The sequence below is a fragment of the Vombatus ursinus genome, unplaced genomic scaffold (assembly GCF_900497805.2).
Source record: "Vombatus ursinus unplaced genomic scaffold, bare-nosed wombat genome assembly UNPS02014802.1, whole genome shotgun sequence".
NCBI lineage: Eukaryota > Metazoa > Chordata > Mammalia > Diprotodontia > Vombatidae > Vombatus > Vombatus ursinus.
The window spans coordinates 19,981,395-20,008,212 of record NW_020954580.1 but is presented as its reverse complement, the minus strand read 5'-3'; the positions used below and the strand labels follow the sequence as shown (position 1 = coordinate 20,008,212).

The following is a 26,818-nucleotide window of genomic DNA, read 5'->3' as shown; positions in this document are numbered from 1 at the left end:
GGGATGAAATAGAAGGAGGGAAGAGAGGGGACAGAGCAAGGGAAAAATCAATTGCAAGCACACCCTTTTAGTGCTGTGTTTGGTCTATTAGTTTGCCTGTATGAGGCATCCTAAAACTACTAACTTACAGACACTTAAGGTTTTAAGGGAGAAAAAAAAAAACAACCCACAACCAAATGTTGATTTAATAATTTCATTTTATCAATACAATTAAAAAATTTAAATAGCCTCTGACCTTTTGAAAGATGGTTTTACTTAGGGCAGAAGCTTTGTGTTAACTCTGGTCAGAAATTCACATAGCTTATTAGAACTGGAAGGGACCTTGGAACTATTTTAGCCAAGCCCCTCCTTCTTATGGAGGCCCAGAGGGGTTAAGTGATTTGCCCAAGGTCACAGTCCATAGCTAGTTAGTGGCAGAGGAAGGTCTCCTAACTCCTATGCAGCCCCAGCTGCCTCTTGAATCACTTAGGATTGTAGATTTACGGCTGAAAGAAAACTTAGGGATCATAGGGTCCAACTCTTTCATTTTCAGAAAACGGGGGCCCAAAGGACAAATGACTTGCCCAGTCACACAAGTAGTAATCTACAGAGCCCAATTTGAACTCAGATCCTCCAATTCCAAGTCTTTTTCCATCCCTCACCCCCATCCCCTTACCCTTTGAGTCAGTGGCTTCCCTATACTGGTTAAAACGATCTGAGCCTTTGAAGTCCATTTTGTGTCTCAACTTGGGCAATTTATTTACAATTTCAACAAACCGTGTAAAGATTCTCATTTAATAACCCCTGTGGGGTTGTGAAGAGTTGAGGAAAACGGAGAAAAGCTGGAGGACCAGTCAGTAAGACTTGTTACCAGATTTCCTTGGCATCTGTAATGTGCCCTGGGATCATTAGGCAAATGAAAATGGGATACCTCTTCATTAATTATATTTTCTGCCCCTTCATATTATTTCTGATTCTGAAAATCAAAATAAATGTGAAAATGGTGCATTCGGCTTGATCTCAAAGTTGTAAATGCAGCAACCCCTTCCTCCCCTCCCCCTAGGTCTGCTGAAACAGTCAGGGTTTGTAATCCCAGATCTACCACCACGGGCATCAGAATTACATTTGCAGTAAGGACTGGGGGAAAGTGGACATAAATATAAACTAATGATATTATATTGGCTGCCCTATTGGAATTGCATTTGTTTATGATATAAGATGACAAATAATAAGGTTACCCCAGGTGGCATTATGTGAGGTCAGAATAGGAAATCTCATCAAAGTTACATTTCAAAAATTAAATGATGATCTTTTTTTTTCTTTTTAGAGTTTTGATGGGGGAAAAGAGGCTTTTAATAGCCCTATCTCAAGACTCCATTTCCAAATCTTTTTTTAGCAGCATTTATTAGAAAAACTTTAGAAGGGAGAATTTGCTTTGTTCTCACCCCATTTTTCCCCATCTCTCCACACTCACAGGCATGTGCCTGTTAGTTTTCTCCCTTCTTCTCTTTCTCCCCCTGAAGTTCTTTTATTCAGATTTTGAACTTTATCTCTGCAAAAGTTCACAGGGATCTCCATTTGCTACCTTTTCAGGAGTTCATCATTCACTGCCACCCTGAACTATAAATTGAATAGATTGCATCCCTTCCAGTTGCCTTAGGAAGTGGTCAAACGGCTGCATTCCTGGGCTGATGGATTGGCTCATTTCTTTCCAGCTTAAGCCAAGACACAGATTTTATGAGACTGTCTTGTGACAGGCTGAAGTCACTTTGAATAAAACAAAATCCCGCTTCAGATCACAGAAATGACTCCTAAAATCAGCTTATCCAGGGCTACTGGGTAAAATTTGGTTAAACCCTGAGCAAAGGACTTAGATGAGCTGGGCTGGGATTTGAAGAAGCTTTGTGGGTTTTCTTTTTGTGTATTTCTGTGTGTGACATGTTCCACGCAGAAATATATATCGGTAAGACATATAAATATGCAACAGCATGCAGGGTTGTAGTGCAAAAAGATACTTTAGCTCCTCATAATCTAAGACAGAGCTCTTCTCTGTTCATCATAAAAGTCTAGGAAATTTTTATCACAGAAGCACAAGTCAAACAAGTGTGACACTTTGAGTAAATGTGTTCTGCATCATGGAGGCTTTAGTGACTTTTAAAACTATCTGTTTTATTGACTCATGTTCCTCTCCTCACCAAAGTAAAAAATATTGGAGCTACAAGGGACCTTAGAGCTCCTCCATTTAGCCTGGGTCTAACTGGCACATCCACCTCTACCCACTCCAAGCCCATTGCATTCCTTAGGACCCTGATGACTTGCCAAAGGGTTGGGCCATGAATTTTACCCTGATGTATTCTTTTTCTTCCTAATGGGAAAGGGAAGGGACCCTGCTACTAATAATAATCATGCAGTGGACAGATCTTTAGTCTTCTTGTTTTGGTTCTTAAAAATTTGGGTGCTAACTGGTGGTTTGTTTTTTTTTTTGTTTTGTTTTGTTTTTACTAAAGTAAGCAACATATTCGATTTCCAAGAGGGATACAAAGGATGAGTTTCTGAATCCCTTCTTCAATTGGGCAAAACCAGGAAATATTTGCCCCCCCTCCTCTGCCCCCAGACAAACTAATCTAGTCATAACTCCTCCAACCTGTTGATTTTTGGAACCCAAATACAGAGTCTTACATTGATCCGTGTTAAATGTTGTCTTGTTAATTTCAGCCCAACATTCGGGATATTTTTAGATGCTGACTCTGGAGAGAGGCAGTGTAGTCAGTGGATCGAGTCCTGGATTTAGAGTCAAAGGTTCTCAGTTCAAATCCTGCCACTAATTATTTGAGCAAGTTACTTGGGCTTTGTGGACCTCAGTTTCCTCATCTGTAAAATGGGTAGATTGGAGTAGCTGTCCTCTATGGTCTATTGCTCAATTCAGTAAGTGTGCTTTCTGGGAAACCTGCTCTGGTTCCATTTTCTTGATGCTTTTGTACTTCAATGTTTTTGATCCCCCTGCCTCTCTTTGAGAAAAACCACTTTTAGGTCTATGGTTTAAATATGCAGCTCCTGCTTGCAGTGTATGGACCTCCCGAGACTTCTTTTATTTATTTATTTTTTTTGTTTCCCAAAATGCTGAATAAAGAACAGTAGCAACAACTAAGCCTCTTTGGAAAGTAATAGGAAGCCTAGAAGGTCCTTTTCCTTATACCTTCTTTAGGGCTTTGGCACTAAATAATGATTATTTTTTGCTATAATTCAACTATCAACTCACCTGACTTTCCTTTCCTGCCTCTGACATTATTCATGTGACCCTGGACAAGTCTCTTAACTTTTCTGGGACTGTTTCCTCATCTGCTAAAAATGAGGGGGTTGAATTTGGGGGCCTCGGAGGACCCTTCTAGTTCCAGACCTATGATCCTATGATCATTTATGAACCCTGGAGCCTCTGAAAGATTGCAGTTGTTTGAGTCATTAGTCAGAAGCTTGTAACAATCACTGTAACTCACATTTATATAGTACTTTCACATTCATCATCTTGTTTGATCCTTTCAACAAGACTATGGGGTAGGTAGTACAAGTGTTTGTAAACAGTCCCATTTTACAGATGAAGAAATGAGGTAAGAGAAGGTTCGGCCACAAAGTGGGCAAGGGGTAAATCTGAGATTAAAACCAGTTTCAGCATAACAGAGCACTAGAAGGGGAAAGGAAATCAACTAGTCTACCCCCCCACCCCTATACACAGCTCCCTCCTTTTTACAAAGGAGGAAACTGAGATCCAGAAAGAGGAAATGTTAAAAGTCACACAACTAATTAGTGTCAGTTCTAGGTCCAGAAACCACTATTGTTTTAACCAAGCCATGCCCCACTATAGGTGAGCTGTAACATTTTAGATATGGCCCTTTGCTCTATTAATCAACAAACAAACAAAAACATGATAATATGCCTCTTGATAGGTTTTAAATATCATAGATTTAGAACTGGAGGAGACTGTTGAAATCCTCTAGTCCAAAAATGTCTTTAACAGATGAAAAAAATAAGGCCCAGAAAAATTAATTGGCCCGGTGTTAGAAGGACTGTGGGAAGCAAAGACGGTGTGTTTGTTTTTTAATCATCTCCATCACCCCAGTTTGCCTCCAATCCCACCTGATATCCAAGTCTTGACTTGAACAGGAAACCAATTAATGCCTTGATTTTGCTCCTAAATTAGCTTAATTATACTTCTCATAAGCATGGCGATATTAGCATGGAATCATGGGATTGATTAAGTCTTTGAGAATTACCTGGTTCAGCCCACCACCTTCGGGCAAATGCAACTCCTTCTTTGGTTAATCCAGGATTTTGCCACTCCTCTTTGGGGAAATGAATTTGTCTTAGATAAAGAGTACTCACTTCACTGGATGATTGTGGAATGAAATCTCTTGTCTAACTGACAAAGGTTGAGTAGCTCACATTGCAGCCACTCCATGACTTTGGAATGGAGATAGTTTGCCTATGGAGAGTGACTTCCCCAGGGATTTTGGGCTGAACTCTATAATTCCTTGCTTTGACATTTCTTATATACGTGGCCCATTTTGAAAAGTGATGGAAGCTACAAAGGGATTGCTTCAAGAGTCTATTGTGGCTTTATATGCATTTTAGCAGCAAAGTACTTGAAAATGGGAAGGGTGGGATGGATTCTGAATGAAAGCACGGGAGGTGGAAAGGGATTGAGTATGTTTTCTTTCCAGTCTTTCCTTCTGTATTTCAAGAGTTCATCTCTTTCCAAGAAAAATACAGGCTGAAACTCCAATATTTATCTTCATGGGATGGATGTCTGTGCAAATGATGTGTGATATTTTATGTGAGGGTGTGAAAGTGTGTACAAGAGTGAAGTGTGAATTACTAATATGTATATGTAACTGATGTGTGTTCAATATCTCTATTTGTGTGCATGTGTGTGTGTGTGTGCGCATGTGCATGTGTGTGTGTATTTCAGAGAGAGATATCCAAACAAAAATCTGCATTTATAAATGTTTGTGTGTTGAGTAAGCTCACCCCATGGAACTAAAACAGATGTTTTTAAATTCTCAGATATTTTTATGAGAGTCTTTCATTCAGATAAAATAAAGGCAGAAAAAGGCTGGTTGCTTCTCTTGTTTGGGTTAAGCAATGAATTTCTGAGAAACAACAGAAAATGCTGTATTCCTGCCTCGGGATAAAAATAGTTCCGTTTTTGGTGGCCAAATCTGAAGCTGAGGAAATGATTGCTCCCCAGTGTGGATGAGAAATAAAAACTTCGTATGAGGAAGTTTCCTGTCATTATAGCTAACTTTTCTGTGTGCATAGCCCATGGGAGAGAAAGATGTTCTCCTAGAGTGTTTGGGAGGAGAGAGGAAATAGAGAGGAATGGACTTTGAATGGTCACTCCTCTCTAAAGGAAATGTTTCCTAAAACGCCTACCCCTACCTAGAAATGATCTCCATCCCCACTCCACCAAATCTCTCCTACTGCACAGCTTGATCTCTCAAAGGAAATTTTTTTCATTCTAACTTCTATTATGAATAACTGTGCATATGTTTTACACTCCCTCCTATCAACCCCCTTCCCACCTAATAATCTGGAAATTCCTCAAGGAAAAGAAACTGAGTTTTATTCTAATCGTTATATTCCTGATGCAAAGTCTTGTACTTGGTAGGATAGCAGAGCCTAGGTTTAAAGCTGGAAGGATATTTAAGGGTTATCAATTCTAACCCCCAAATTTTACAGTTAGGAAATTGAGGTTAAGTGATTTGTTCACAGTCACACAGATAGGAAGCATCTAAGACAAGGTCTCAAGTCCAACACCACTATCACCCCATGCTGCCTCAATACTCCATTATATTTACCTAATAAAGGAGATGTAATAAAAAGATGGGCCAGGTAGGTGACACTGTACATAGGGCTGGGCCTGGAGTCAGGAAGACACATCTTCTTGAGTTCAAATCTGACCTCAGATGGGTGACCCAGGGTAAGTCATTTAACCCTGTTTGTCTCAGTTTCCTCATTTGTAAAATGAGCAGGAGAAGGAAATGACAAACCACTTTAGTATCTCTGCCAAAAAACAAAACAAAACAAAAAAACCTCCAAATGGGGTCATGAAGAGTCAGACACAACCAAAAAATGACTGAACAACTAATAGAAAGGTCTCTGAAACGGGGGAGAGGAGTTCAAGGGATCACAGATATCGATGGTGTGCTGGCAATGTTTAACAATGGCTTTCAGGAAAAAGAAATATACACAGGACACACTTTTTAAGTTTGATCTGAATTATTAAAATGTTCTCCATCACTTTCTTAAGTCTAGGCAACAAAACAATGAATCAAATCCTGATTTATAGCGTGATATCCGAGGTGTAAATAAATACACTGAAAATTTAACAAGTTTGAGCTGACTCTAGCAGACCACAAACATTTGGTGACTTGCCCCATTGTGAGTTAGGATTTGAACCCAGGGCCTCTAACTCAAGACTGGCCCTCTTGCCATTAATCTATGAAGCCCGTGCCACGTATCAGCTGTGCAACTGTAGACGAGTCCCTTGAGCTCTCTGGGCTTGTTTCTTCATCTGTGAATGAATGGGCGAGATAATGCTTGTACTCCCACAGTTATGAGCAAAGAACTTTACAAAATGCTCTATGAATTCAAGGAGGCAACTCTTAAGTTGAGTGAAGCAAGTAGAGGGTGTGTTGTAGATAACAATAACAATGGTTTCCAAACAGGAGCCCCAATCAGCTTCCTGGCCAGGACTGTGGTTTGGGGTGGGTGGATGGCAGGGCTATCAGTCCTGTGAAGTAGCTGGCAAAGGGGCAGTATACACTAGAAAAAGACCTCTTCTCCCCCACTCACTGAGCAGCTGGTGCTCCAAGTTCCCACACCTAAGCCTTTCCCAAAGGAACAGGCTCATTCCTCCTTCTGGTTCCTTCCCATTCATTAGGCGGCAGCAGTGGGACACTGTCTGTCTTAGTACTCTGAATTATGCTGGGTGCTCTGCTTGAGAGTATGGTTTATGGCGCCTGGAACACCCCCAAGGAGTTGGTTGCAGAAGAATGAGCTCCTTTCAAGCCATTGATCATTTATAGTCTCATCTGTGCCTCTCTTCAAGGGGTCACGCCTGTGTGTTCTTGGGCCTAGTCATTAGGTAGAGGATGGTGTGTCCCTGTTAGCTCAGAGGAAATGGCCTGCTTTTGTTTTCCTGCCCAGGAGGAAATGGCACCAGACTCCATTAGATTTCAAGATCTCACTCTGGGTTCCTCTCACATTGGAACCCCTCAAGGTGAACTGGTTAAAAGGCTACTTGTCTGGCTTTGGGTCCTAAGCACAGCTATGCCTTGCTCCCCATCTTTTATGCATTAAACCCTGTAAGGCTGATAATCTAAAGCAGAGGTATGGAAGACGGTAATACCGACAGACTTGGGGAATAGTAAACTGCACCTGTAGAGTTAAAAATGCATGACCCTCTCCCTGAAAGAGCGAACACGAGAGAAAGATCCTGCCCTGTTGGGTGACTGCTGAGGCATAATACATAATTCACAGGACCATGCTGGTTCATGCAGATGGCAATATTAAAGCATGATTGATGCTAAGAGAAACAAAAAAAAAAAAAAACCTCAGGAAAATCTCCAAGAGACCTCTTACTATTGCCATGGTTCTCATACTTTCCTGTCTTCTTCCTGTTCTACTGTGGATATTAAATGAAAACCTCATGTTTCCTGGGAAACCCCCAGGTGCCGTGGGATTTCATTCCCAGTTATTATGTTTCCCAAATGTCACCAACCCAACTGAGCTGAGGTAGCACAGAAGTCCTCTCCCATCATCCCCCTCTTCTTCCTTTGAAGATTCCCCACTCCCCATTCTGTCATCCCCCATGAAACTGTTCATCTCCATTAGTGAGCATCCAGGGAAAGGAGGAGAAATAATGGTCAGCTGACTGAGCCTCGGCTGTCTTTCAAGTGGTTGGCTGAAACCAAATGTAGCAGTAGCACTCTCTTGCGGTGACCAGGTTGGGAGGGACAGTAGGAGGGAAAAGAGTGGGAAATCAAATAAGCTCAAAGCACCTTTGTGGAAATTCTGAATGTGAAAGGAATCTCTGATGTAGAGGGTTTTTTTTTTCCTCTTGGTGGGTAATGAAATAATAAATCAAATTTGTGGTTTATTTGAGATTAAATGTTTGGGGGAGTTTTTTTTCCTCTTTATTTAAAAAAAAGGAAGAAGAAGCTGAAATCACCCTCGAGGGAAGGGTCTGCTTAAACCCAGAGCTAGAAAGTGCTTCCTTGCCTAGCTGTAATTGTTACCAGGCTGTTTGTGGGACAGCTCTTCAAAACCACGATGGTCAATTATGAACTGGAGCCTTTAATTCACACCGGTTGGGTGGGTTGGTGCCAAGCTGGAGAAAATGAAGGATTGGTGGGTTAAAAAGTGAGGTGAACCACTTGGATGAGCAAAGGGAAAGGGGCCAACAAAGACAGATATGAAAAAGGGGGGTGCTTAAGTTTGTGCCCCCCTTTCTGTTTATCTGAAGTTGACTAACTGAAATATTTATGACCCTTTCCTGGCATGTTTTCATTTAGTGTGGGTGTATATGCATAGCCGGTGGAGGAAGACGGGATGAGTTGTAATAGTTTTGTCCACTGAATGAGTAAGTGGGTCAGCCCTGTGCACTGCCATAAAAGGTCTGTAAAATAGTTTTTAATCAGCCGCTAGGAAAAAGGAGAGAGGAAGAGAAATAAAAAGAACCTATTTGAAGTTCTTGGTGTTGTTTGCCTTCCTTTTCAGGCCTACCTTGTGGTGGTCGATTGAATTCCAAAGATGCTGGCTATATCACCTCCCCTGGCTATCCCCAGGACTACCCCTCCCACCAGAATTGTGAGTGGATCGTTTATGCTCCAGAACCCAACCAGAAGATTGTCCTCAACTTCAACCCTCATTTTGAGATCGAAAAACATGACTGCAAGTAAGTGCCCCTCATTGTTCCCTTTTAGTAACCAGAGCATCTCCGCTCTTACCACCATCACTACCACCACCACCACCTGAATCCCATGACATAAGAGATCAATAACTCCTGAAACCTGATTCTCCATGACAAGTCTTGGCTCCAGAGTGTGTCTCCTTAGGCCATTATCTTTCAGAGTAAGAAAAGCCTAGTTAACCCATTGGCATGGTGGTGTGTGCCTTCTTGAGTACAGAGAGACAAAAAAAAAATCAGAGCCTATCCTAGTGGGTCATAGACACTGGTATGTTACCCATATGTGACGATTCCATTTGATTTATAAAGTTGTCCATTCTCCTACTCATGCTTTGGGGATGGGAACGAAAAGGCAAAAAAGTTACATTGTCAGAAGTCATCAGCTTCTGTAAGTGTTCTAGACATTCAGCATCAGTTTCAGGGTCTGTGGAATTGGTTTTTGGGAAATTCAGGACAAAAACAGGCTTATGGTTTCTTCGAGGACCCCTGTCTTGCCATATTTGCACGTTTGGACTGAAAAGATAATGTTCTGTTAAAAAAAATGCATAATCAGGTCATGGTTGGGATCTGAATACCAAGTTTAAAAAAAAACCAAACTGGTACTCAAATAGATTCAATAAACATTTATTAAGTACCTACTGTCTTGGAGGCTTATTTAAGGTGGTCAGATACAAAGTTAAGAAGAAAACAGTCATTGCCTTCAGAGAGCTGGGATTAGAAACTAGGTCTCCTGACTTTCCATCACATGAGGCATCTAGAGTTTCCAGTCCTTAGCAAAGAGGAACTCTTTTTTTTTTTTTAAGGAAGAATTTCATGTTAAGTAGATTAATTAACCAAGCCTTTTTTTGAGCCCCTACTATGTGCCCAGTAATGAGGGCATGTTTTAAAATTTATTAGAAGGTAATCCATAGATGAATAAATGGAAGGAAGCCACATGGGTTATGCTATTGGTAGAGATTTCACTGAAGTCCCATAATTTGATCATGCCTCATTCTCTGAACTGGTGAATGGGCCACTCTTGAAGCATGGAGGATATATTGTGTACTTCAGTGAATTATTGTCTCTCTTTCCCTGTGGCTATTTTGTATCTGCCATGACGTTTTTCCAAACAAGACTTACTCTTTGCTAAGGACTGGAGGGGTAGGATGGCTTGCTGGCTGTCTCGTATGATTTAATGTCAGGAGAACCAGTTTCTAATCCCAGCTTCACCCTTGACCCTAAAGATGACTCAGGATAACTCATTCAATTCTTTGCTTCAGTGAAATTCACCTATGCAGGGATCTTTCCACATCAACCTACAGGTTTCTTATTTGCTATCAGCTCTGCAAAATAGTCTGTAGGAGCCTCCAAACAAGGCAGCCAATGCCTTTGGTTTTTTTTGACTGGGAGTTCACGAGATGAGAGTGGTCAGGGCACAGGAGTTCGGAAAGACCTGAGCTTGGGGCTGGAGGAGCTTAGAGAAATTTGAGTAATCACCTCTGCCTTTACAGAGGGCTCAATTCTGTTCTGCTGACGACAGCAGAGTTCTCAGTGAAATCTCTTATGTTTATGCATCAGTGGTATAGGGGGAAATCACAAGTTCCTTAAGGAAAAATCTGGGAGCTAATAAGCATGGCACAAAGGAACTGGGCAGCACGAAAGGTTACATAAGCAAGTTCTTGTGCTGCTCCAGGAAGCTTTCCCTACTCAGAAGGAACACGGTCCACAAGGATTTCTGGATGATGTTGGCATTGGGAGCCCTCAAGGCTTTACTTCTCCCTCCTTTCCCCCTTCCTCGGTACCCAGTGATGGGGGCATTCTCTGATTTTGCCACTCTGCTGAGAACCGGCGAAGATGCAGGAGGGATTTGCCCCTGTTACTTGTTTAGTGGGAGAGTATAAATTGTGACTCATCTTCCATTTACTAGGCTTTCTAGTCATCTTCCTTTTTCTATTTCTCTCTCCCCATCCCCCTTCCACTGCCTTAACCCAGATCATGTTTGATGGAACCTAGAAGTACAGGGAGGTCAGAAGGAGGTCATACTGGGGTATATTATTTTCCTTGGGTACCCATTTGGGCAGGAAGGGATCAGATAGGGTCATTTCAAATTCCTGGCAACAGATATTTGATTACATCCTTCATTGCTTTCAAGTTCTATCCCTACCATTTCCCTCTTTCTCTCTTTTCTCTCACTGTGCATTTTTGTATTCTCATCTTTACCATTTGGGGAGGCACATCTGTTTCTTTCAAACCTTCTTTTTTTCAGTTTCTATTCTTTTGGCTGACCATTTACATTCAGAAGAAACTGGCTCTACCCCCATTTTTTTTTTTTACTTCATTATGAAAGGAATAATTTATTGTAATTGAAGTCCTGGAAGGTGTTTCTCTCTTTCTCTCTCTCTCTCTCTCTCTCTCTCTCTCTCTCTCTCTCTCTCTCTCTCTCTCTCCTTCTCTCCCTTCCTCCCTCCTTCTTTTTCCCTCTCCCCCTCCCTCCTTCCTCTCTTTCCTCTCCTCTATTTGTCTCTCTCCCTTCCCCTCTTTCCTTCTCTTTCGGCTTTTTTTCTCTCTTTCCCTTTCTCCCTCCCTTTCCCCCTTTCCCTTCTCTTTTCTTCCTGTCTCCCTCTCTCCTCTTTCTCTCTCTCCTCCATCTCCCTCTCTCCCCACCTTTTCCCTCTCTCCCCACCTCCTTCTTTCTCTCTGGGCTTCATCTCTGTTCCAAGGAAGCTTGGAAGGCACTTCAAATCAAAGGAAATCAGCTTCTTCTGTCTTTCCCTTTGTGTGCATGTTACAGGCTGAGTCTGGTTTTCAGTGCTTATAGGATTGATGCTTCCGAAAATAAAACTTGGAACCCATGCTGTTGCCTGAACTGTCCTTCAGATGATAGGACACAGCCCAACACCAAAGTTACAAGGGTGTGTGCGTGAGAGGGGGGGAAGGGGGATAAGAGAGGAATGAGTAAGAAGTTAATAGCTAAAAAAAAAAAAAAAAAGCCTTTCTAGCTGAGGAGAAGGAGCTCAGATCATGTTTTCTCGACAGTTTCCTCATGTTCCAGCTACAGGATTGAATCCAGCAACTACTTTGTGATCTGGGAACTGTTCCCTGGTTTGAAAGGATGATCTAAGGTTATTTTCAAAGCAGTGGCCAGTGATCCATTCTCTTCACTCACCTTAGGGACTTGCATCCTTAAAGCTGAAGCAGAGAGCTCAGCAAACTCTGTCAGTCACAGGTTCATAACCCCAGGGCTGGAAGGGACCTCAGAGGCCATCTGGACCAGGTTCCTCATCAGACCAGCCTGGAGTCAGGAAGACCTGAGTTCAAATCTAGCGTCAAGCTGAGTGACCCATGGGCAAGTTACTCAGCCTATTTACCTCAGTTTCTTTATCTTTAAAATGGTGATAATAATAGTACCTACTTCCCAGGGTTGTTGTGAGGATAAAATGAGCTAATAACTGAAAAGTGTTTAACACAGTGTCTGGAACATAGTAATCGCTATATAAATGTTAGCTATTATTAGCATTATTATTTTTTTCTACCTCTCAACACTTATTTTTTAAAATATATTTTATTTCCCCCCAATGACATGTTAAAACATTTTAAAATATTTTTTAAAGTTTTGAGTTCCAAATTCTATCCCTCCCTCTCTCCTTCCCTTCCCTCACTCCTCTTAATTTACAGATAAGGAAACCGAGGACCAGGAAGGTCAAAGATCTTGCCCAAAGCCACATATGGCAGAAGTGGGATTTTAACCCACCACTGGAACTAGTGGTTTTAACTCTAATTTTTTTTTTACTTTAAAAAGTAACTTGATGTGAGGAATATACTTTGAGTTACTTTCAAAGTTTTGTAACTTTAAAATGAACACTAATTTGCTTTTACTGTCTTAGTCATCTCCTGAGCCTTACCACCACTTGTGGATTTTTATTCTTTCAACAGAGATTTTACTCTTTGGGAAGACTGAGCTCAGAAACCTCAGCTTTGCCTGAGTCACTGCATTCAATGGCCACCACCTCTCGTTGGTTTTCCGTGCATTCCCCCTCCCCTTAAAAACAATCTAAATACTAAAAACCCCAGGGTTTCTCTTTGACCTGTTCATTGGCTTAGTCCAGAAACCAGAAACCATTCACTGCACTCCCAGGTTAGAGTGTCTAAGGAGGTGAGAGGGGACAGAGTAGACAGAACACGAGGCTATGCCCAAGGCACTCTGGGCAAACAGGGAGAAGCTGACTTCATGCCCAGCGGTGCTGGCCAATGATGGTTTTGCTTCTTTGGCAGACAGAGGCTTTTCAGCTGAGTCATCACCCAGTTGGTTGAGTGTTATTTTTTTCAGGGGAAGAAAAACACATGGTAAGTTCCGCAGGAAAAAAAAAAAAAAAGAAGAAATCCTCAACCTACAGATGACACAGAGTTAACTCAAGAGTGACTAGATCATATCCTGCAGACAGTTTCATTCTCTTACTCATACCCTAGAGCTATTGGCTACCAAGGGACAAAGAACCAGATTTCTCAAGGATCTGGGCCTTCTGAAGATGACACTTCAGTAGAATGCCTTGAAAACCCATTTTTTAAAGAGGAGAAAGCATTCACAGTCATTCATATATACCATCAGGAAGATTTTAAGGGAGGATTTTGTAGGCCAAAAAAACTGCACAGGGCAATTTGCATTATAAAGACCTCAGACTGCATGAAGTACAGTAATGCCTTCTTTGGGCATCTGGGTTCCTTTGATTCCTTCCCATGAGGAGCCTGTCATCTAATTGGGAAGATATGTAAAATAATATTGAGGTATATAAGACAATATAATTACTTGCAACATCATATGATACAAACTAAATGTCAATATTTATTATCGGTCAGTAGAAGCTTGTTGGCAGCTGGGTGGCATAGTGGAGAGTGTGGAGGAGGAAGTAGAGTCAGGAAGACCTGAGTTCAAATCTGGCCTCAGATACTTACTAGCTGCGTGACCCTGGGCAAGTCACTTAACTCTGTTTGCTTTGGTTTCCTCATCTGTAAAATGGGCTGGAGAAGGAAAGGGCAAACCACTCCAGTGTCTTTGCCAAGAAAACCCCAGATGGGGTCACAAAAAGTAGGATGCAACTGAAAAAGAATGGACAACAACAACAACAAAGTGAATGAAGTACTTCTCGTAAGTGAATTTTCCACATAATTGGAGTTTATGTCTTTAGGTGCCAAAACTTAAAAAAAAAATTTTTTTTAGCCACATTTGGTGGAAATCTTCTGGAAACGTGTTACATACTTCCTCGTCTTATTAAGCAAAGGATACTGATCAGTGTTAAACTTGTTCTTGATGATTCAAGGTTATAATTATAAACATAATTCATGATATAGAACTGTAATAGAATGGCTTCAAGGCCTATGGTGGTGTATTAAGTCTGTCTGTCCCAAGTCAAAATAACTACAAACTACCATGTTATTTGAATTTTTATCTTTGCTTCCCATGTCTCCTCCCTTTCAGGCTGTCAGTTATAATTTCCCTGCTTGTGGCAACCTCCTCCTTGTAATTTGTTGCTTCTAATCTGTCTGTGGGCTTGGAAACCAGATAACTATACCTGTTAAAATCATATGTAAACTAAGAGTAAATTGTCTGTGATTTTGCCCAAGGGGTTCTCTCTTGAGCAAAGTACATAAGTTTTCTGGTCCAGGGTCTTTATTATATAAGATCATAGTTTTAGAATGGGAAAGGACTTTCTAATGGTTGGATGATCTAATCCAACTCTCTTATTTTAGGGCAAAACTGAGGGTCAGGAAGGGCAAATTATTTACCCAGTGTCACACTAGTCCCCTAACTTCAATGTCAGTATTCTTTCCTTTGAACCATATTGCTTCCCTATATCTCCTTTAACTGCACAGAGGCTCACCATTCATTCAAAACCATTTAAGAGAGGCAGTAGGTTATAACGGCTCCATAGTCCTGCTTTTGACCCAGATTGGCTGTGTGACCCTGGGCAAGTCACTTAACCATTCATTGAACGTCCCAGGGAAACTTTCTAAGATGGCATTGAAGAGAGGTCCTGATTTCAGTTGGTAAAGGGAGTTCCCTCAGTAAGAGTTCTGGTAGCTCTGAAATCAAGAATCCAAACCAAAAACAAAAAAAATTCCCACATTTATCGTGTTGTATTTGCACAACAGTGTGATGCACCCAGAAGAGATACAAAGATCGTGATGATGTAGCTCTTGTCCTCATAGAGCTTATAGTCTACCAGGGCAGAAGGCAGGGAGTTAAAAATACCCACAAGTCTGTGGCACTACATAAGAAAGCACAACTGTGGTGTAGAACACAGGATAATTTGAGCGTGTAGTGTCATATGACATCATGGGGAAGAAAAATCACTTTTGATGGGAAGGCAGAACCTGAAGGGGGTCTTAAAGGATGGAAGGGGAGTGTTTTAGTCATGGGGAATGGTACAAGGAAAAGCATAGATATGGAACAGAAAAGGAATAGCAGCCCAGTGGATACAGAATCGGCCCTGGAGTCAGGAGGACCTGAGTTCAAATCTGGCCTCAGACACTTGATACTTACTCACTTGTGTGACCCTGGGGTCCTTTAACCCTCTTGCCTAGCAAAAACAAAAACAAAAAAAGAAAAGAAATAGCTGTTTGTGAACACGTGAATTCCTACTACTAGGTGGTAAGCTCCTCCAGGATAAGGACTATGTCATTCCTTTTTGTTTCCCTCAGTCTCCAAGGACAGGGCCTTGCACATAGTTAGCATGCCCAGGGTACAAATTTGTAAGCTTTCGTTAACTGTGCATGATCGGCTCCTCTCAGGTGCCTGGTAACATCTACTTCCTCTGCTCCCTTTTAAGCAGTCTCCTTTCTGTTTCCATTCCAAGCTGTCCTGTTGATATTACTTTTCGGTTTGATTTTGTATACTGCTTCAAATCCTTTTGGAAGTAGGCTGGGGCATGCTGAAGTCAGTTGTACAGATTTGCAACAGCTGATTGTTAAATTTTCTGGTATGAGCATTTAGACATTGGCAAATGGTACAAAAAATTGGGGCTCGCTTAACTGTTTTGTTAATTGTATAGACTTAAGAAAGTGATTGGGGTAAATGTTAATCATTAAAATTAAACTTAATTTGCTCTGTACTTTCGGAGAGCTGATTGTTAAACATTTACCAGTCCATCCCTGGAAGTATATCCCTGCTATGTACTTTTTAGAATTGTGATGTTCATGTGTATCCATTCATGACTATGTATTCTATATGTTTGAAATGAAGGTGGGGATGGGGATGATTAGATAGCCACCCCTTCTGCTTACCCCAACTTATTTTTCCATACTCCCCAGCATTCAGCCTTCCTCCTCCTACCTCATGGCCCTCAGTTAAGTTGTTTCCCCTCCTTCTCTTCTCCTTTCTGTTTACCCAAATCCTGTCTCTCCTTCATAAAGTCTCTTCATAATGACCTCTCCAACACTCATTGGGAATTCTTACTTTAACAAACTTCTTTTAATTTAGACTTTTTTCATGTCCACCTCTTATGGGTTTTCTTGGCAAAGATACTGGAGTGATTTGCTATTTTCTTCTCCAGCTCATTTACAGATGAGGAAACTGAGGCAAACAGGCTTAAGTGACTTGCCCAGTGTCACACAGCTAATAAGTGTCTGAGGCCAGATTTGAACTCAGGAAGATGAGTCTTCCTGACTCCAGGCCCAGCGCTCTATGCACTATGGCGCCACCTAGCTGCCAACAAACTTCTACTGAATGTTGGCAGGAGTTAAGCACTTAGTTTGTGTCCTGTACTCACATATATCCCAGTCTTGAAGCCTAAGGTTGGGCCAGAAATCACCTCTTCTTGGGATTCTCTGACTTCCTTCTACTCATGCGAGGGCCCTCACTGAATATAACTACTGAATATAACAGCTCTGCCACTTATCAAATGTATGACCTCCTACAAATCACTTGGCCTCCTAGGCCTCCATTTCCCCATCTGTCAAGTGAGGGTGCAGAACTAGATATCTAAGGACTCCTTCAGTTCTAATTTTTTCATGATTTCGTGACTTTTTTGTTATCAGATATCTGAAACTTCCTGGTTGTCATGCATGTATATCTTGGCCCAGCAGGGGGGAACCTGTGGCCTCGAGGCCACATGTGTGGCCACATGTGGCTAACCAGTGGCAAGCTGATTCTTAGGGAATCCAAGATGGTAGAGAGTCCTCACTATATCCCAGAAGGCTCAGTGTGAGGTCATTTTAAGCTCAGGAGGGAGAACTGAGTTGATCATAAATATTATTATTTATTATTATTGTCAGTTGTACTATTAAAATGGTCTGATTCCCACAAGGAATCAATAAGCAGCAATTCTTTTTCATAATTTAGCAAACTATCTATCTATTCATTCCTATGAGAATGGAGTCCAGCAGGTAAACAGTGCCTAGATATGAGTAAGGGCATGGAGCAAAATCCAGTTCTAACTAGTTCCTGATTCTGGGCTTACCAGTCCTGACCTAGAACTCTACACAAAAACATGAGGTTTCAGCAGGGGGGAAAAAGCCCCAAAACAACCAAAAAAGGAAATCTCACAAAATGTTCCCCCGCTCTGACCAAGGTTAGAAGGCAGGAGGGACCACAGTTATTTATAGAAGCTTGTTTGCAAACATGCTGTGTTGTAATAGTGACTGTCCAAATGCAAGCTTCACTGCGGATTGCCCTCTAAACAATGCACTTTATCTTTTGATTGGGAAAACCACTTGGGAATTTCATAATACACAATCCTACTTGTTCTCACTCTCAACCCTGGCACCTCCTCTGAATCTGGAGTTTCCCTAAGGGCCAGCATCTCACCCGATGTAATTCGATGTAATTCTCCCATCCAGTTACATAGGGCAAGGTTCTGTCTCATGAAATTCAGTGGGAACTCCAAGTGTGGAGGGAATAAGAAACAAAGGGAAATACTCCGAATGAAGACAAGAGAAGGAAAAAAGGGAGCGACTGGTACTCATGAAAATTATATGAAATATAAGACATCGATAAAGCCAAAGAAATCATCGATCTGGAGTTGGAAGGAACCTCAAGGGTCATTGAGTTTACCCCACCTCTTCCCCCAATCCTTTCTTTCTGATGATTTTTTTTTAATAAAAAAAAAATTAGTGTTAGAGATCCTGGAACCCTTGGGCTGAGAGAAATTCAAGAGAATGTCCCCCTGGATTTAGTTAAGGAACACATTCAAGCCTTCCGAGAAAAATAATGTGCTAACTTTGTTTAGAGAAGTAGATTCCATGACTTCCTTTGGTAATAAGGTCATAGGACCATAGATTTAGAACTAGAAGGAATCTTAACAGTCATCTAATATAACCCCCTCATTTTACAGATGAGGAAACTGAGGCTCTGAGAAATGAAATTATTGCTCAAGGTCATTCAAACTACCTTGTTCAGTAGTAAAGAGCAGAACCAACTCTTCTTGACTCCAAATTCAGTTCTCTTTCCAATGTATTGGGTGTACTGGGTGCCTTGAATATCAGTATCTCACAGTCTAGCTCCTTCAGTTGCAGAATACAGGTCTAGCTTAAGTTTTTTTGCTCAAAAATTATATTTTTACTCTTAAGAGGAAAACCCTGGAAAAGTGTGTCATGCTCAGGTTTTTTTCTGCACCTCCTGAAACTATCCTGGAAGAAGATATAGTCGTGAATGACAAATCAGGCACCAGTTTGTATGGTGCTCATAGCCCAGTATTGCTGGGCACAGTGCCCAACACATAGTAGGTGCTTAATAAATTCAAATTACTAGATTGATTGTTGATACAGGGAGAGAGAAGAGTCTGGGAGAAAGAAAGGAGGAAGAAAGCTGCAAAATTTTTACTTAGCATTGAAGCTGCTGGGTATTTCCCAATAGTATTCTTTTTCTTGCTTATCAGTAAGTCCTTAGGTCATGGCTAGGGGGCTGTCAACCACCTGGTATTTAAACAGCCGTGGCCTTTATTTTATCTCAGGAGCTGGTTGCTTTTCACTGAGGCACAGTAACTATGACTGATTTATTTAAATTTTAATTTGGGTAACTCTCATCATGAAGTTTGTGGTCTGTGCTCCTTAATATGGAATTAATAATAATCTGTAACCCTTTTGATATGTATCATAGAGACAAAGCTGGACCCTCAAACCAGGGGCCCATTCAGGCAGGCAGATCATTATCATATTGTGGTAAAAGGCCTGGAACTCCTGAAAATGGTCTGATGGGAGTTGCCTCAGAAGAAAGTCAAAGAGATAATTTAAGAGGCCCAGGAGAGGCATAATTCATTTTGGGTACTTTCTTAATTTTTTGTGCATGGCTCGTTGGCAAAAGGTCTTATTACTTTTGGGGTCCTTTGTCCCCACCGGTGACACATGTCACCTCTTCCCCATCAGGGATAGCAGCCAGGTGTTCTGTCTTGCCCCACTACTTAAGCATTTGGGGCCTGTCTGGTCCTTTTGTAACCCTTTTGATTTCTTTCTTTTCTTTCCATTTCTTCCTCCCTGCCTGTCAGTCACCTCCAGATTCCAGTAGGGCAGCCAAGGAAAGAGATGGCTTTCTATGCCTTAAGTAAGGCAGCTAGGACTTTTTCTGTGAGGTCTAGATCTCAATTAGGAGCAAGAAACCACCTCTTCTTAACCTCCGACTGCCCTCCCTCTGCCCCCCTCCACCCCAATGCACCTATTTCCCACTCCCCTCAACCTCCCTCTGTCTCCCCATCAAATTCCTTGCCATCCTCCCCACCACCTTCTGACTACATCTGGAATCAGAGGATGTGAGGGCAAGTAATAGAGTGTCAGAGGAAGTAATTGATTCCTCACACAGAGAGAATTCTCTTGCCTTTAGTGTCAATGGAGCTGAACCAGAGCTTGGGAGGGTGAGTGAGACTTGTAAACAGTCCGTGGCTGAGCTGTCAGGGCCAAGCTAGACACACCGGAGAGTGAGTGAGTGAGAGGGAAAACAGCAGAACAAATAATTGTTTTAGTGCAAAGGAGTAAATAATATTTCAGTCCAAGACTGGGCATTTTGAAAGAAGAGGGTATCAGGAACTTGAAATTGGAAAGGGTAGAAATAATAGGTTTTAACCAAAGAGAATTTTTTTGTCCATCTCAAGGTGGGAGGTTTATCTCCTCTTCATTGCCCATTATCATCGTCATTATCATTAAAATAATTATTGTTATAACTATTTACTGATGATACCTCTGGTTTAATGGGGTACCTATCATCCAAAGGGTTCAAAGCACTTTATCTCCTCCCATCATGCCTTGAGGAAGGCAGAGTACAGGGAATCATTACTCTTTGTTTTACAGTCTGGGAACCTGGGGTATCAAGAGAGAAAAAACTTGGCTCAAGTCAGAGAACAAGTTAGAGGCTTGCAGGATGCAGACTCTCCATCTGATTGTCTTTTTATTAGTCTTGGGTGCCTCCAGCAGCTCAGCTTCTAATCCTCCCCAGTCTCTCCTTCTGGCCCCTTGTTGTCTCAGCACCGACTCCAGCTAGCTCTTCCTGGCCCACTTTGAGGGACCCCGTGACTAAGCAGTGTTTGCAATTTCCATTTCCCACGACGATGGGCTACTAAGACACAAAAGGACTGCATGATGCCAAAACCTTTCCTTCTTTCCTTGAGCGCCATGTTTCAAAACAACTGCTATGTCAAGTACGGAAGGAAGCAGCCTTTCCATGACTGTATTACTGCAGCTTCCTATTGAGAGGAAGGTCACTTAACACCATGTGGTTGGAGTTTGGTTGGGAGGCTTTTCTGCCACCTGTGTAGAAGCATATGCCCCAACGCCATCTTTCTAGAGTAGCCTCCAAGTGGACCCATCAAACGCTCAAGCATTTTTTGCTATTTCCAAACCTTCCAGCTCCCCCAAACTCATTCTAGCTAGAAAGGTGGAGTCCTCTATGCTAGGAGAAGATCAGAACTCTAACCCAGCTTTGAACGGGTCCAGTCGCCTTTACACTCAGCAGGAACAAGGTATTCATAATTCACCTTCCAGGAGAAGAGCCAGGATATGAATGGGATGAAAGTCGAGCGATTGCTGAGTGAGGGAGGCCATTTCAGCTGACTAACCACCGGGTGCCTACTCTTCTGTTCAGAGAACTCACGTGAGCTCATCATTTTCCTGCTGCCATAGTTTTCACTCAGTGATCAGTTAATCCCAGGAGCCAGCGAAAACTCCAGGCCCTGTAACCTGAAGCCACATGTGAAATGAATCACAGAGCAGGCCCAGTCCCACCTGCCATGTATTGCTTGAAATGCCTTTCCTGCCTCTAAAGAGGCTTCGGCGTGGAACGTTTTCAAATGGCCTTTGCCTTTTTTAGGCTTTGTTGTAGAGACTGGATGCCAGAAAATGGAAGAGGGGGAATGACTGAAAGAATAAAGCCTTTACAAAGGAAAAGAAAAAATAAAACACAAACCCCCTCAGATGCAGTAATTCTCTCATCCCAGAACACCTCTGCTCTCAGCAGGGATCCCATTTTCTGGACAGATGGAGAGGTTATGACTTGCTTTCACAATTTGATCCTCTGGGAGCTGGGAGTAGTAAATGACTGTCTGAGAGCAAACTGCTCACCCGGGTGAAGGGGACGAACTCTTCCCTCACCACAGGGTATGGGGGAGGGCACTAAAAGAGGGGGTTTGGTAAATTACCCCGATTCCTTTCTTTGGCTCACCTTGGAATCAGGCCCCTATGCACTGCCATTAAAACAATCCTTTCATGTATTCCTCCAAGTAGTCCCAGGCCTTTTTATTTCTCCACTACACAGCTCTCAGAGGTAGCTAGGCATTGACATTATTCCCATTTTATAGATGAGGAAACCAATGCTTAGGAAACCTGGAGTTAGTTATGCATGTTGGCTCATTTAGCCAGACAACTCAGAACCCAGATGACCAGTCCCGGTGGTGAACTGTCATGGCTGTTTGCTGCTCCCCGGTGGCACACCCCTCACACATTCAGTGAGAAACAGACCTGAAGGAAGCGCCTGGAAATTCCAAGCTGTTCTTCCTTTTGTTGATGTGGTCTCATTTCCAAACACTAGGGAAGGGGCCCTGTGAGTTAAAGAGTGAGGGTGAAGATTTTATAGAGTTGGTCCTAGAGACAGAAATAGAACTAAACAGCTATGCGTAAGCCCCGAATAAACAGCCTGCCGAAAAGTATTAAACAGCACATTAGCACATCTTGTTTTCTTATGTAACGAATGATTTTCCAGACATGTCCCATCTGAGCAAGATTCTCATCAGTGCTTCCCCTCCCAGGGGCAGGGGGCTAGCCACATTGCCACAGGAATGTGACTCACTGGTATGGGAGAAGTGTTCAGCCGGGAAGTGTGTGTGTGCGTGTGCGTGTGCGTGTGTGTGTGTGTGTATGTGTGTGTGTGTGTGTGTGTCTGGGGGTGGTGGTGTCAGAGCTCTGCCGAGTGGGCTTCATCCGCCACAAGTTCATCTGCAGCGAAACTTGTCAGACATACTGTCTGAAAAGAAAAGTCTCTTTCCTTATATAAAGCAACATTCTTGGCAGTTGGCTGTGTGAGGAAGACTGAGCAGTGAAAGGTTCTCCCCTATTGTGGATCTTCTGTGGAAAAACAACCAACTGTTATAAATAGATGGCATTTGTAGTTTCCATTTTCTTGCCTCCAAGGTTTAGGGGGGATAAGCCCTTCAGTTTGTTTTGGGTTATACTCTCTACGTGATTCCTTTGCTAAATGGCCAGATTTCACCACCACCCCCCAAAGCCCTGGTGACCTTGACTGAGAGAGGATTGAGAATGAAGAGCTACAAATATTAAAGATTTGTGGTGGGAAGCAATAAAGAGGGGAGAAAAGAAATGCCAAATAATGGCTATTAAAAATACACCCAACATAGACACAAGTTTATCGATACAAACTTAATATGCATGTCAAACACACCTAGACCTCTAAAACATAGAATAGAAACAATTCTTATCTAACCTCTTAGACCCATGATGTGACAGTTGGGAGGGACCTTTGAGATCATCTGGTCCAACCTCTTTATTTTACAGATAAGGAAATTGAGGTCCAGAGAAGAGATCCGAGGTCACATGGCAAAATTGGGACTTTGGACCCATATCTCCTGACTCCTACTATCCAATGTTCTTTCTACTGTATCTACTATACAGCATTAATATGCGAAACTTTAGTAGACTATTGGTTGAATATATGTATGTAATACCTAAATGTCATATCTATATTTATCTTGTTCATTTGTTTTCAGTTGCGTCTGACTCTTAGTGACCCCATTTGGGGTTTTCTTGACAGAGATACTGGAGTGGTTTGCCATTTTCTTCTCCAGTTCATTTTACAAATGAGGAAATTGAGGCAAACAGTGTTAAATGACTTACCCAGGGTCACACAGCTACTAAGTGTCTGAGGCTAGATTTGAACTCAGGAAGATGAGTCTTCCTGATTCCAGGCCTGGCACTCTTTCCACTTTGACCCCTAGCTGCCTACATTTACCTACTTCTATATTATCTATATCTCTTTATTTGTTACCTTCAATTGATGTAACCATCTCTCTTTCTCTTTCTCTCTTTCTCCCCCCCCATATATGTGTTCGTGTGTGTATATGTGTGTGTGTAGAAAGAGTGTATATTTATACTCTATACACCCAGCACTTAGCACAATGCCTAGCACATAATAGGAATTAAATAAACGTTTATTGATTGATATGAACATACGGGCAACCTCATGTGCTTGAAAAGGAGCTGGATTTAGAATCAGAAGACCTGGATTCAAATCCAGTGTGACCACTCTAAAGGAAGGTGGCAAGGTGATACAATGGATAGAGTCCACTGGGTTTAGAGTCAGGAAGAAGAGTTAAAATCCTGTCTCAGGTACTTACTAGCTATGACACCATAAGTAAATCACTTACCCTCTCTTAACCTCAGTTCACTCATCTGTAAAATGGAGGTAGTTGTTGTGAGGATCAAATGAGATATCATATGTAAAGCACTTTGCCAGTCAGTCAACAGCTAATCCACAAGCATTTCTTAAGCACCTACTATGTGCCAGGCTGGGGAATACAAATACATGAGCATGTTATAGAAAGACAATCCCCACCCTCAAGGAGCATACATTCTAACAGGTTAAGTCATGGGGTCCTGATGTAGAAGTCTGGATTGTAACCTGATAAGACGTGAAGAGTTGGTTAGCCTGGGTCCTCTCCTGAAGTGCAGGTTCTGGTAAGGGTCCCAGGGGCAGACGGTGCTTCTGGGTTGTGAATTCCCTGGCTGAAGTGATCTTCCAGGATGAAGAGGTTTCTGGGAAATAATGGAGAAGTCCCTATAAATGCTATTGCTGCTATTGTTATTGCTGTTATGTCTATACTCCTACAATATATAGCCATATGGCCACTTGTTGAACATGTTTTAGGAGGGGAATCTGAAATTCAATGATATGCATGAACATATAAAAACTTAGCCCTTAAATAAATGGACACATGTGTGATATATATATACATATACATATATGCTTTATATATGTATATTTAAATACATCTGAATGTTTACAACTAAATATAATGTTAATATTGGATGAAGCAAGACCATTGAAGCTGTGAGCTCTAAATCCAGTGATTAAGTTACTCTTCCTATTATCTATTTGCTGTGCTAACATGGGGGAGTCCCCCCCCCAGTCTTTGTCTCCAGGATGACAAAACAAATGTCCAGAGAAGAGAACTATTCAGTTAGATTATGTGCATCATGGTTCATATATAGAAACCTTCTCGTGTCTTATAAGCTTATTGGTGGGTATCTCTCAAGTACTTTCTTATGACTTCTGCTTAGCTCAAAGAAATTTCTTCCAAACTGGGTTGAGACTTGGATTAGGCCATAGGTGGTTCTCTGAACCTTGGCAGAGCCCATATGGGCCATTCACCATAAGAATTACCTCAGCTTAAATTAGGAAGGTTTCTTTATAAGTCCTTCAGAATCTATCCTGAATCAGTTTGGCTTGAAGTCGACTGAATGGACCATTTATTTTGCATCATGTATATTATCTCTTTGTGTTTTAAGCCTCGCCTTCTGAAAAGTGGAAAAGCTAGTCTTCAGTTTTTTGCCACCTACCTTCCTCACAGTTTTTTTTTTTTAATGTAAGGATTAATGAGACAGTGTTTGTTTAAAAAAAAAAAAGTCTTTGAGCTCCTTGGAAGAAAGGCACTCCGGGAGGTGATATATTCCCTGGCCTGGGTAATCTACCCATGAAATATGGCACTTTGAAAGTGTGAGAAACATCTCAAATCACTTTGACAGCATTTTAATTATAGTTGATTTGTTTGCTGCTAATAGTGAAAATGCTGTCAAAGTGATTTGAGAAGTGTTTTTTCCACTCATAATGTTCTATTTCATGTTTTTGGAGTCATTGAAGCAGCGTTTTGATTTCAAGAAACACATGGGATGGCTCAGTGACTATAAGGAGATAACAGTCTGCGGGAAGTGGACATGGGTTCTTCAAAGACCAAGAGCCCTTATAAAAAAAATAAGCGATTGTTAACATAGTATACCCATGTGAAACGGGGTTTAAAAGGATGCATTTAGAACATAAGTCATGGAAAAGGGAAGCAGGGTGCTTGGCTGCCTGGCTGGGCCTACGGGATTTGGGTATAAGTGCCATCATTGATATGTATTTGCAACGTTCACTACATGGAACGCTCATGACGTTTGGTAGCAATCACCTATGATATCAATAGGATACTTAAGTTGTAGGGTACCCATGTACTCGATTAATGAGAAATGGGATCTATAGAATCCAGGGAAGAAGGGCTACCTTGGAGTAGGTTAGGAAAATCATCCTGCCCTGGAAGAAACTTTATCCACTGTGCCCTTTACTGAGCTTCTAATTTTTGCCATATTGATTGATCTTTCCTTTGGTGCCTGTTAAGGAAAAAGGTTGCCTTTCTGGAAACCAGAAAGTTTCCTTGGTAGCTAGGTGGCTTAGAGCATAGAGTGTTGGACTTGCAGTCAGGATGACCTGAGTTCAAATCAGGAAAACCTGAGTTCAAATAATGACTCAGATGTTTACTGGCAGTGTGACCCTGGGCTAGTTATTTAACCTCTCTCCACCTCAATTTCCTTATATGTAAGATAGCCTAATAGGCAGCTAGGTAGCACAGTGGATAGAGTGCTGGAGTTGGAATCAGGAAGATCTGAGTTCAAATCCAGTCTCAGAAACTACCTAGTTGTGTGACCTTGGGCAAGTCACTTAACCTCTGCTTGCCACTGGAGAAGGAATTGGCAAACCACTCCAGTATTTTTGCCAAGAAAACCCCATGGACCAATGTCCACAGGGTCACAAAGAGTCAGATATGACTAAAATGACTGAACAACAAGATACCATAATAGTAGTTCCTACCTCCCAAGGTTATTTCAAAGAACAAAAGAGATAATGTAGGTACAGCTTTTTGTAAACCTTAAAGTGCTGAATAAACACTAAATATTATTTAGAAGCTTGGATGAAATTTTTGCTTCCCCTTTCTCTCCTTGATATGCATCAACCCCAATGATAGCACTTTCTATATAGCTAGCTAAAATAGTGCGCAGTTTGAGATTAGGGTATGTGAATGGTCTAGATTATACATGGTTCCAGTGACCTTCCCAATCTCCTGCATCCCCACACCCATCAGCAGAAGCCATTTTTTCTTAAATTGATTTGTGCTATTTGCGTTCTAGGATCCACACTGTGAAATTAGGGAAAGTAACCTAGATCTTGATTTTGCAAAGAAAACGGTGGAAAGCCAGCAGTTTAGCCTGTAGTCATCAGAAACTGTTAACAGACACTTGAGGGAATGGTTCTAGGTGAATTAGAACCAGAAACAGAAACATTTACACACACACACACACACACACACACACACACGCACACACTCTCTCACTCTCTCTCTCTCTCTCTCTCTCTCTCTCTCTCTCTCTCTCTCTCTC

At 41.8% G+C, this 26,818-nt stretch overlaps 1 protein-coding gene across 4 annotated transcripts in view; it reads left to right on the top strand.

Moving 5' to 3' along the window:
• Positions 1 to 26,818, top strand: part of NRP2 (neuropilin 2) — a 148,303-nt gene that overhangs the window by 8,629 nt on the left and 112,856 nt on the right. For all 4 annotated transcript variants that reach the window (XM_027873649.1, XM_027873648.1, XM_027873650.1 and 1 more), the window contains exon 2: positions 8,755 to 8,932. In XM_027873649.1, coding sequence (XP_027729450.1) covers positions 8,755 to 8,932 — 178 coding nt within the window. The remainder of the gene's footprint in view (positions 1 to 8,754; positions 8,933 to 26,818) is intronic.